Raw genomic sequence first — 11,041 nt, 5'->3', positions numbered from 1 at the left:
TGCACTTGTGTGTCTGCCAGTATTTAAACAGAGATAGGAACGTCCAATCAAGATGCAGTTGGTGCTTAAATTGGTCTGAAAAAAGTGTGTTTGTGGGGTGGGGTCCATCATAATCTGGGAGCAGCAACTTTGGTAAAACGGTGCTTGAGGTGTGCCCCTCAGCAGCCTAGCTCGGTTTTTGAACTTTTTCTTTTTTTCCCCAGGTCTGCAATCCCTTAGACCACCATGTCGCCCCTCCATTCCCTCACCAAGCACACTGACTTTAAATACCGGATATGGTGGAGGATAGGGCTATGCAAATGAGTGATTTTTTAGTTTGGTGACTGAACCGTAAAGTCGGTGGGGAATTGTTTTAGGTTGAATGAAACATTTTGTTTGAGGGTGTGGTCTGGGTTATTCCCCCAACATTTTAAAATAATTTTGAGGTAAAATTCAAAATGCAAAAGAATTTTGAATAAAAAAAATTGGAACATCTAATTCAGAAAATGTTGAAACAAAGTGTTTTGATTATTTTAGAATTTTTTTGCTTCTGACCAAAACAATTCAGCAAATTCAACGTGAATTAGCAAAATGCATTTTTTTAGACAAAAAAGAAGTTTTGGTCCCAGCTCTAGTGGAGAGTGCACACGTAACCAGACAAGCCAATCCAGGTATGAAGTAATGCAGTGTGGGATAGCAGTGAATGGAATACCTGATGCAATATAGGTATTTCAAAACGGGGATATGTCCACACCAATCTTACAGCGGTATAACACATTCCAAAACAAAATAACCCACTTTGGAAGTGACGTAAATTACAGAGGAATAAGATGCAAGATAATTCCCCAAAAGATCATTTGAGTCTGGATGGAAGGCAGTTTATGCCAAAAAACTAAAGATGCCCCTTCCCCACCCCCACCCCACCCCAAAAAAGCGTTCCCATGTAGACAAGGCCTTTCCAAGATAAACGTTTTCCTTTCACAGAGGAAAGTACAAGGGGCAACCGTGGTAACAAGTATTCATCTCTAGGATAAGAAACTATGAGGGATTAATTTGGTTTTAGGATTTTTGGAAGCCAAAAAAGACTTGCTATTCTGGATATTGCTAATTATGGCTAAATGTACGTGACAGGCTATTTTGTGACTCAGAATGAAACATGAGATAAGATCACCCCTCTATACTCATACTTCACCTGCTGCATTACTGTGATCTGATGATATGCAGGGTCATTGAGGAAGTGTCACCATCATACTGTTTTATAATGCAGTACATGGAGATACCATAGAACTATCAGTACTTGTGGTTACACATTTAAGTTAGGAAGCTTTTCGTTTAGGAGAAAAGGGTCATTCTCAAACTGTGCCAGCAGTTCTTCCATCGCTGCCTACCAGAAAATACTGGGTTTAGGCTGCGACATCATGGAAGCATCCTGTAGATGCCTTGCCAAGCAGCAGCTTGATGTTAAATACTCCCACTGTTTTGCCGATTGCCATCCAATCATCACGAGTGACTAACAAATCCCAATGTGCTTTTCTCATTCAGTTAAGTGAATGCTTTGGTGAAGGGGGTGCCCACTGCTGCTGAGGATGATGAGGACAGCTTGTTTGGAGATGTTTTCTTCTGCCTTGCACAAGTCAGCCGTGGTGATGAAAGTCAGTCTCTGGCAAATGCAACAACAATGGGGGTGATTAACCTCAGCAGCCAGACTGAAGGATATTTCCACCAGAACGCTTCGTCACTGACAGCGTGGTGAATATCTAAGAGGAAGGAAGCAAGAATGTTTTCAGTCCATTGAAATGAATCCCAAGGAGGATGGCACTCAGATATATAAGGAATAATGCTACAACCATAGCATTTCTTATTCAAAGTACTATATTGTAATGGCAAAGACACATTTAACATCCTAACTGCTACACAGTACACACACCCCTTGTCTTCACCACTTTTCTAAAAGGTTTTTATTTTTGTGGTCAAGAAGAAACAATTGAGGGAAAGTCACGTGGCTTTCTACCACTTTTATCTTAATACGGTAAATTAAAATATCAGGTTAATCATATATATTTCTGGAACCAATTCCAGATCTAGATATTTTGGATTAGGATTTACAGCACTTGTGCTGACCAGGATCCAGTGATTGGAACTCCTGCTTTAGGAAGCGTGGAGCAGATGTGGCTACCATTCCAACACATACACTGGGATTCTGTGCTATATCTCCAGAAGCCCTGGGCAAGGGGAAGAGAAAGATGATTTTAAGCTAATTTTGCATCTGTCCAGTTCTGTGGCTAAATTATGCTGGTTGTCATTTTAGAACAGTCCTGGAGGCTGCTTTAAATTAGGGCACCATACCTTGGGGTTCCTATCACTTGCGGTACAAGTCAGAATGGCCATAGGAATACACACTAAGGCCCCAACGTCTACTGCCCATGGCACAAAGGTTTGTCTGGGGAAGGGCCAGTATAGGGACTCCTATTGTGGCCCAACATAGAACCTGCAATGAGGAAATTCTACCCCAGCAACTCACCTGTTGAAGTCCAAGAATGATCTTGGAACTGGACAAGGATTCCAGGAAACCTGTGTTCCATTCCCTACTCTGACACACTTTTTCTCTGTGACCTTGGGCAAGTCATTTAACCGCTCTGTGCCTCAGTTTACAATCTTCTGCTTTTGTGTGTCCCTTTCTCACACTTCTTGCCTGTCTTACCTATAAGACTATAAGCTCTGTGGGGCATGGACTCTCTCTTACTAGGGATTTATACTATGCCTACCACATTGGACCCCCTACATGCTACTGTAATACAAATAAAATAATAATAATTTACTTTAATGGAGGTACCCCACACATTTCAGGACCAGACTCTTTTAAACTATATCTTTGACTGAAGGAGCTCAAACGGTTCCCCCCAAAAAATGAAAATTCCATGAGCACAACTTTTCCAATGTAGTTCTCTTGGATTCAAGCTGCTCTAACATGATGCTGAAGGAACAATATTCTCAGTGCACTTTGTAAAGGTTTTCTTCTCCCCCTCCCCCCCAGACAATAGCTAAGAAACCTTTGCGGATCTAGTCTACAAAGTGAGGACTCTTGGTGCTTTCCTGACACTTACATTAAAAATAAAGATATTTAAGAGTAGTGATTGTAAAATGAAAAAGTACTGAAATTCTAGAAGAAAAGTTGCATGAAATCCAACAAATTACCTCAGTTAGTAGTTAAGGTTTACTACACAACTGATGGTGTTGTTTTGCACACATATAATACAGGAAGGATTACAGTAAATCAAAACCACTTCTATCTAAATGGTTCAAAGCGAAAGTAATTAGCTGGCATCAAAGTCATCTCTGAGGAAGAATAAACTGAGAAAAGAACAGAGTATCTGCACATTTCTCTCATGCAAATAAGATTATTAACTGCAGACATTTCAGAGATCTGAAAGCCTTAAAGTTCAGTAAGTTGAAGCCTTGCTGCATACAGACTGCTAAGAGCTCTTTGGAGAATAGCATCAATAAATGATACACAACCTCTACCCTCTGTAAGCAAATAAAACACTACATGCCAATAAGGAATTCAGATACATGCAAGAAACTACCTTAATTTATAGTGAAAAGAAAGAAGATATATTTAAGCTAAGGGACTGGGTTTGAAATAGGGGTTCTAATTCTCCAATACAAAATATGTGCATCTTAATCTTCATTTTCATTTCAAGTGGACTTTGATTGCATTGCATTGTTGAAGTCACTTTGAAATGAAAATAAAGATTACAATGTGCTAGCTTTATCTGTTTTTCCTTCTTGGTCTTGACCCCAACTTCTGTGTGTACTGGCTAGCTCTAGCTGCTGTGCAGACTCTGCATAGCTTCTTGACTAAAGCAAACCAGCTGGGATCTGAGAGTTACTGGAAACATGATTTTTCTACTGAGAGCTTGTTAGCTGTTCAAGTGAAGACAAGGCTATAGAATCCATTAAATGGAAAGCACTCATTAATGAACTAGCTGAGTCATGCCAGTTTTTAAAGGAAGATTTGCCTGAATTGTAAACACCAATATTTACAATCACTACAATTCAGTCTCTCTTAAAACCAGATCTCATTACGGCCCAGTCTGCCACCTATACTCACGCTGAGTAGCACTTGTCTCTGCAAACGGTCTCATTGATTTCAAGAGCCTGTTTTGTAGAGTAAGAGAAGCAAAATCCGACTCTAATTTATAAAAGTAAAGTAAATTAGAGCCCAATCTTTCTACCCTTACTCAGTGGCGGATTTAGAGTTAGTGGGGCCCTGTGCTCAGCTTCATTTTTGGGGCCCCTCCTTGGGACCCAGCCAAGAAACATTCTCTCTTATCTCTCCACCACCCACCCCTGTTTTTTCATCCTTTTTTCCTTCCTCCTCCTCCTATAAGTAGTAGGAAGTAAATGAAAATAAAGTGAGGTATCTTGATTCTTTTTGTAGTCTAACCTATTTTTCCACAGACCACTTGAAAATCGCTGAGGGTCTTGGCAGACCCCTTAATGATCTTTCCAAACATTGTTTGTACCATTAGCTAACTATTGTAAAGTGCTTTGGGTAAGAGTGCTTTATTTAAAAAAAAAATGTAAAAAAAAGTGTTGGGGTGTGGGGTCTGGCCAGAAGTTATAATGGGGGAGGGGGCTCCGGGCTGAGGCTGCAGGGTCTGGGAGAAAGATAGAATGCAGGAGCAGGAGGAGGATTGGGGTGCAGGATCTGGCCAGGAGTTAGGGTGCAGGAGGGGGCTCAGGGCTGGGACAGGGGGTTAGGGTGTGGAGCGCTTACCTGGGGCAGTTCCTGTTTGGTGTAAGGGGTGCAGGTGGGGTGCGGGGGGGTGCAGGAGTCAGGGGTGGGAATGTATGAAGGGGGGCAGGAGTCAGGAAGGGCAGGTGGCTGGGGGTGTCTGAGGTGGTGCATGAGTCAGGGCTGGGGGTGCAGGGTCTGGGAGGGAGTTAGGGTTCAGGAGTGGCCTGGGGTGCAGGGTCTGGCCATGAGTTAGGGTGCAGGATGGTCCTCAGGGCTGGGGCAGGGGTGTGGAGCACCTACCTGGGGCAGCTCCCATTTGGTGCAAGGGGTGCATATGGGAATGTGGGGGGGAGGGTGCAGGAGCTCCTGTTTGGTGCTCAGGGTTCGGGGGGGGGGAGTGTAGGAGGGGTCAGGATTCAGGGAAGGCTTGGGGTGCATAAGGGGGGTGCAGGAGTCAGGACAGGGGTTGGGAGGGTGCTCCCAGCCCCATGCCCCACCCTAGCCTTCTGCCCTGAGCAGCTCACGGCGGGTGGGGGGTATATGTAGGGGGAGTGCGGGGGCCCAGCTTTTTCTCCGCCCTGCCCCATTTCCACCCCCCAAAACCCAAGGCCCTGCCCCCGCCTCTTCTCCACCTCCTCCCCCAAGCATGCTGCAGCCTCGCTCCTCCTCCTCCCTCCCAGAGCGACCTGAGTGCCGGCAAATAGCTGTTAGGCGGCAGGGGAAGCACTGGGTGGGAAGAGACAGGAAGGCGGCACGCTTGGGGGAGGAGGGAGCTTAGCTGCCAGTGGGGGCGGAGCCTGCAGCAGGAGCCCCAGGAGCCAGCAGGACCAAGCTTCTGCCCCCGCAGCTGCCCGGCCCTGCCCCCCCCATCATTAGGGGGCCCCATGCCAGGGCACCCTGTGTTTCACTGTAAATCCGCCTCTGCCCTTACTCATGCTGAGTAACACTGTGCTTGTCAGAAGACTGCTTGTGAAATGAGACACTACTGGAAGTCACTGAGGGTGGCAGTATCTGGTCCGAAATAAAGATGTGCTACATCTGTGCAAGAAAGTGATCGTAATTTCCTTTCCTTTAGAATGTTTATAAATGTATAACATAGAAAGCATGCTGAGGTCATTCATCGTTCTATTTGTCCCAATGCAGTCAGTACCCACAAAATGCCAACAATTTTTTTTATTTTTATTGGCTGAATAAGAGATGAGATTAAGTAAAAAGAGCAAAACCCTTTTGAATGCTGGCACTACAAAATCACCACAACCCTCTGGAGCTTTTAATTTGCACGTTCCTCCTTCAAACGATTCTCTCCCCCACTCCTCCCCAAATAAACATGATTAGCTGAAATTACCACACCACATTATGTCTAATCATACTATTCATTTTCAATTTTAGCAGCTCAGATGTCCAAAATAAATTATGATTATCATTCTATCTTCACACTGCATATGCTAATACGCCATTTGAATTCACAGGTGTGAAGACTCCCACTCAGCCATCTACCAGGAAAAGGCCTCTGATAAAATGAGAACTTGTTTTCCTTTCTTTGAGGGTTTATAAGAACCCCATTATAACATGATGTTACAGAGAAAGATAAAACCTTGGCTGTGAATGCTCTGAAAAGACTCTGCTATCTGCCAATCTGTTACATTCACAAAGGCTGTCATCTTGCCAACCTTGTATTATGCTGCAAACACAACATACAAATAGCACAGACAAGTAGATGTGGCTATTTTTGCAGATCTCTGGTATTTTAGAATATTACAGCTTGTAGCTAAAATACGTACATAAGACACAGATTCAGCCCAAGACCCACTGACAGATTCAAGAGTTAAAGTGACTAAGGATATGTCTACACTGCAATTAGACACGTATAGCTGCCCATGCGTAGATGTTCAGGATCAGGCTGCAGCCTGGGCTTTCAGGTTCTAGAGCCCAGGTTGCAACCCATGTTCTCAGGTTCTAGAGCACAGGCTGCAGCCCGGGCCCAAACGTCTATACTGCAATTAAACAGCTCCTCAGCCCAAGCCCAAGTCAGTTGCCATAGACTGGGCACATGTTTTTAATTGCAGCATATGTTTAGCCTTAGAGGAAATCCTCAGCTGGTGTAAATAGGCACTCTCCAGTGGAACATAACTGATTTACACCAGCAAATGATTTTGCTCCTTTTAAAGCTTCTTTACTTGGAGTCAGACACATGAACTGAGTCAAGAAAAAAATCTCCGGAGAGGCAGAATTTAAGAGAAAAATCATTAAGTAACTGATGTCTCTAGAATACCAGTTTATAAGCTTATTTTAAGTACTTAGATCAACCTGAAATGTTAGCCTTGATAACCAATTAGCAGAAATAAATATCTGAAGCCTTCATACACAGATTTCTGAGAGTCAGAGTGTGAGGAGAATTCTCTACTCTCAGATAGAGGACAGACTATATCATGGCAGACCATTGATATTAAATAGTTAAAGAATTAAACATATGTAATAAAAACCAACCCTGAGTCTTTATATAAAAACAGTAAAAACTTCAATATCTGAAATTCCTGGTCATCCAAAATTCGAATCAAAAAACTTTGTGTAGAAACCAAAATACATTTTTATAAACTCTTATTATTAAAAGATTTCCATCATCTTCCCCCGAGAACCCAAAATAAAAGGCTGTGAGACAGATTCTCAGCTACGGCCAAAATATGCATCATGCAAGGTAGGGAGTGCAAGGGTGGAAGTAGCTATGGGCAGGCTTAAAGTTCACTCTTAAACTATCCCTGATCCTGTTGACACTCTACATTAGACTGGTCCCTGTGCTGTGTGTTAGAACATCTTAGGGATGCTTTGTTTTATGATAGCTGTAAATGTCCAAAAGGTTGAGGATCAGAAAGAGAGATCTTCTGGTGGAATACAGCAGGTATGGGAACTCTTACATCACCACTCTTTCCCCTCATGTGCTGGAATCAGGAAGAAGGGAGATGCCTGCTCTCCTCAATCAGAAGATCCCCTTGCGCTGGCTGAAGCAAAATGCCATAATCTGGGGTGATTCCCCCTAGAGCTGGATGTACTAGCTTTAGGATCACATCATCTGGCACTGCAGTGCAAAGGGGCTGCACTGCATAAGAAAATCTAGCCTTATGTATTTTTTGTTGAGAGATATCACACACACACCTGTGACACCACATACACACCTCTGCACAAACTGGATGAATTCCTATTGTGTTGTCCAACTGCGCTTTTGTCAGTCCACATTTGATGGCTGCTGAAAACCCCTGGGTAACTTCTCCAGCATTTGGACCAAGCACATGGAAACCGATAACTCGCTCCTAAAGAAAGAAAATCAATTCAAGTAGCCTTGTACATTTATCCTCTTCAGATAATCTTGAAGATTTTCTTCTACTAAAGACAGTGTGTTTAACTTCTACTCAGATGAGTTGTTCCACTGACTTCAGTGGGCTACTCACCTAAGTGAAGATAAGCATATGTGTATATCAAGCATATTGCAATACCAGGGCCAGTGTTGGCTTTTAATTTACTGTATATTTGTTCTGAATCATCTCAATAAAAATTAAATTTTACAAACTCCCAGTTTAGCAGTTAAGTAACATTAAGTGTAACAACACAAGAAACACTTATATATGATTCTATTTAGCTTTTCTAACTGGACTGATGTAACTGAATGCAGGGCTGCCCAGAGGATTCAGGGGGCCTGGGGTCTTCGGTGGCAGGTCCTGGAATGAAAGGACTCCTCGCTGCCAAATTGTCATCAAAGACCCAGAGCAGAAGACACTCCGGGGACCCAAGCCCCGTGAGAGTTTTCAGGGGCCCTCGGAGCGAGTGAAGGACCCCATTCCAGGGGCTCCGAAAAACTCTCATGGGGGCCCCTGCAGGGTCCGGGCAAATTGCCCCCCCGGGCGGCCCTGATTGAATGATTACTGCTGGGCAAATATGTCCACTGACAAGTAATACATATTCTGTGCAAAAGGTCATAAATCAAAACATTGACTCATGGATGTGATGTCAGGTTACAAAGAGACTAAAGCCCGAGCCCTGCCACCCAGGCCCAAAGCCCAAGTCAAAAGCCTGAAGCCCTGCTGCCTGGGGCTGACGCCTGAACATTTCCACCCCTTAGCTTTGTGAAGCCCCCTGTGGCGTGGGGGTCCAGGGCAATTGCCCTGCTTGCTACCCCTTAATACTAGCCCAGTGTACATTTCAGTGATTTTATTGTTTATTGCCCATGCGCTGTCCATGACTTTTAATAAAAATACCCTAGCCAAAATCTTAGCCTTAACTACAACCAATAGTTAACATCTCTGGTGACTGCTGAAACAGACAAGGCAGATATTCATAAGAAAACAACTAGCACTGCATACACCACTTCTCTGGCATACACTAGTGTCCAAATGAAAAATATCTGGAAACATTTTAGTATAGCTCCTTTCATACTACTGACAGAACAGCAAATCTGATTTATAAAATATTTTACATCCTGAGCTGGTGTAAACTGCCATAGCTCCATTGACTTCGATGGAGCTATGTGATTTATGCTAGCTAAGGTTCTGTTTTCATGCTATAGCAATCCTGTTGGATATCAAAGGCTATCTGCTTCTCCTAAATACAGGACACACTCTTTGTGATTTGAATTTAAGATTATTTTTCCTCATTAGTGAGCACCTATGGGCTAGTTATCCATGGGCTATTTCAAGGATAAGATAATGGGTAAAACCTAAAGCATATCTATTTGCAATTCTCCCTTTTTTTATGACATTGTATTTGTAAGAGTTTCAGGTAGAAACTTAAATATTTAATGCACTGAATTTTCATCCTGGATAACCCTATAGATATTTAAATTCATTTACAATTTTCAGGACAATAAAATGTGAACAAATTAAGGCCCTGATTCAAAGTCCATTTACTTCAATGGACTTTGGATCAGGTCCCATAGCCTCAGTTCTACCACAGGATCCACATGGGTGTAAAGGCAATCTCCAAAAAGTGGAGCCTAAATAATATGATGATGGGCACTTTAGAGATGAGACAGTTATTTAGACACCATCAGTGTGTGGTAGGATCCTACATTAGACAACAGATAGGAGTAGCTAGATAAAATAGATCTATAGACGTTTGCTAATATTGGTTGCTAGATGCCAATATCTAATAACAAAGATACTGTCACAGTAGAAAAAGTTAAAGGCAAGGGAGAGGCTTGTTAATAATTAAAGTCCAACTCAGCTCTTATTAAACAGATCTTGCTCACTTATAGCTGGGAATGCTGATTCTTTATGATCTACTTAATGGTTTAACAGATTCTGTAGATGTCTGTAGTAGCGAAGGGTGGTAGTTTTATCCCTGCTATGTCAAGTTAATCTTAGCATTATCATTTAAAATAAGATTTGTGAGGGAAAATCCTGTTATAGTCATCCCAAGAGCTCAAAATTAACCCACGGATTTGTAAGGAGACGAATTTGATGGATTCTGGCTGACCTTGATTTAAGGGAGATGTATCTCCTAAAGGAAGAACAGGAAGACTTCTTAGAAGTGTAAGAGCTATGTAGCATTACTAATAATTTATTTACCTACTTTTGAAATATAATGAACATTTCTAGTGATAACTACCAATATTTTTTAATCCTTATGGAAAACTACTATGTACAAATGTCAGCCATACAGTCTGTTAAAGGGCCATTTTTCTATAAAACAAATATTTGGTACATATTAGAAATGTTTAAAAATATTCAAAAGGTAGATTAGTGACAAACTGAAGGATATTTATTTTTTAACATATGGGAAAAACAACTACTTATCCCTTTCACTGTGGCCCCTAAAACAACTACCCGATTCCTGTTTCCCCAGGAGGAAAAAAATATACTTACATTATCTTGAATATTGCAGATTATCTTTGCATAGCATTTGTTGTTGTCTCTAGATGGGACAGTCCACTCCAGTGGCCAGAAATAACTATGGTAAACCTAGAAATACAATAAAGACTTTAAATACGTTTTATACGTTCATGGTGCTAGAGTAGACTGGAAAAGTGCTCAGCACTGGACTAACTCTGCAACCACTGAAGTTAATGGGGAGTTTTACTGCTAACTTCAGTGGGAGCAGAGTTAGGCTGACAAGGGGCACTTATGAAATTCTCACCCTCATAGTTCTTAAAAATGAGTAAAACACAATCCTTCCTGGAGTTCTCTGTGGAGCAGTGCAGCTCTACCAGCAGCTAACTGTAAATGAATTATTAGATGAGAAGAGTTTTTAATTAACTGTGGCTTACTGAGAAAAATTGAACATATGCCCCTAATCAGGGCCGGCTCTACCATTTTTGCCTCCCCAAGCAAAAGT

At 42.3% G+C, this 11,041-nt stretch overlaps 1 protein-coding gene across 2 annotated transcripts in view; it reads right to left on the bottom strand.

Annotated features, from left to right (window-relative positions):
* Positions 1–914: 914 nt before the first annotated feature.
* Positions 915–11,041, bottom strand: part of TXNRD1 (thioredoxin reductase 1) — a 57,712-nt gene continuing 47,585 nt past the window's right edge. For both annotated transcript variants that reach the window (XM_030544703.1, XM_030544709.1), the window contains 3 exons: positions 10,573–10,668; positions 7,891–8,025; positions 915–1,736 (listed from right to left, as the gene is read on the bottom strand). In XM_030544703.1, the coding sequence (XP_030400563.1) occupies positions 1,674–1,736; positions 7,891–8,025; positions 10,573–10,668 (294 nt within the window). In that variant the 3' untranslated portion in view covers positions 915–1,673. The remainder of the gene's footprint in view (positions 1,737–7,890; positions 8,026–10,572; positions 10,669–11,041) is intronic.

This window comes from Gopherus evgoodei, chromosome 1, assembly GCF_007399415.2.
Source record: "Gopherus evgoodei ecotype Sinaloan lineage chromosome 1, rGopEvg1_v1.p, whole genome shotgun sequence".
Classification (NCBI taxonomy): domain Eukaryota; kingdom Metazoa; phylum Chordata; order Testudines; family Testudinidae; genus Gopherus; species Gopherus evgoodei.
The sequence above is the reverse complement of the archived record's forward strand: the minus strand, read 5'-3'. Positions and strand labels throughout refer to the sequence as shown.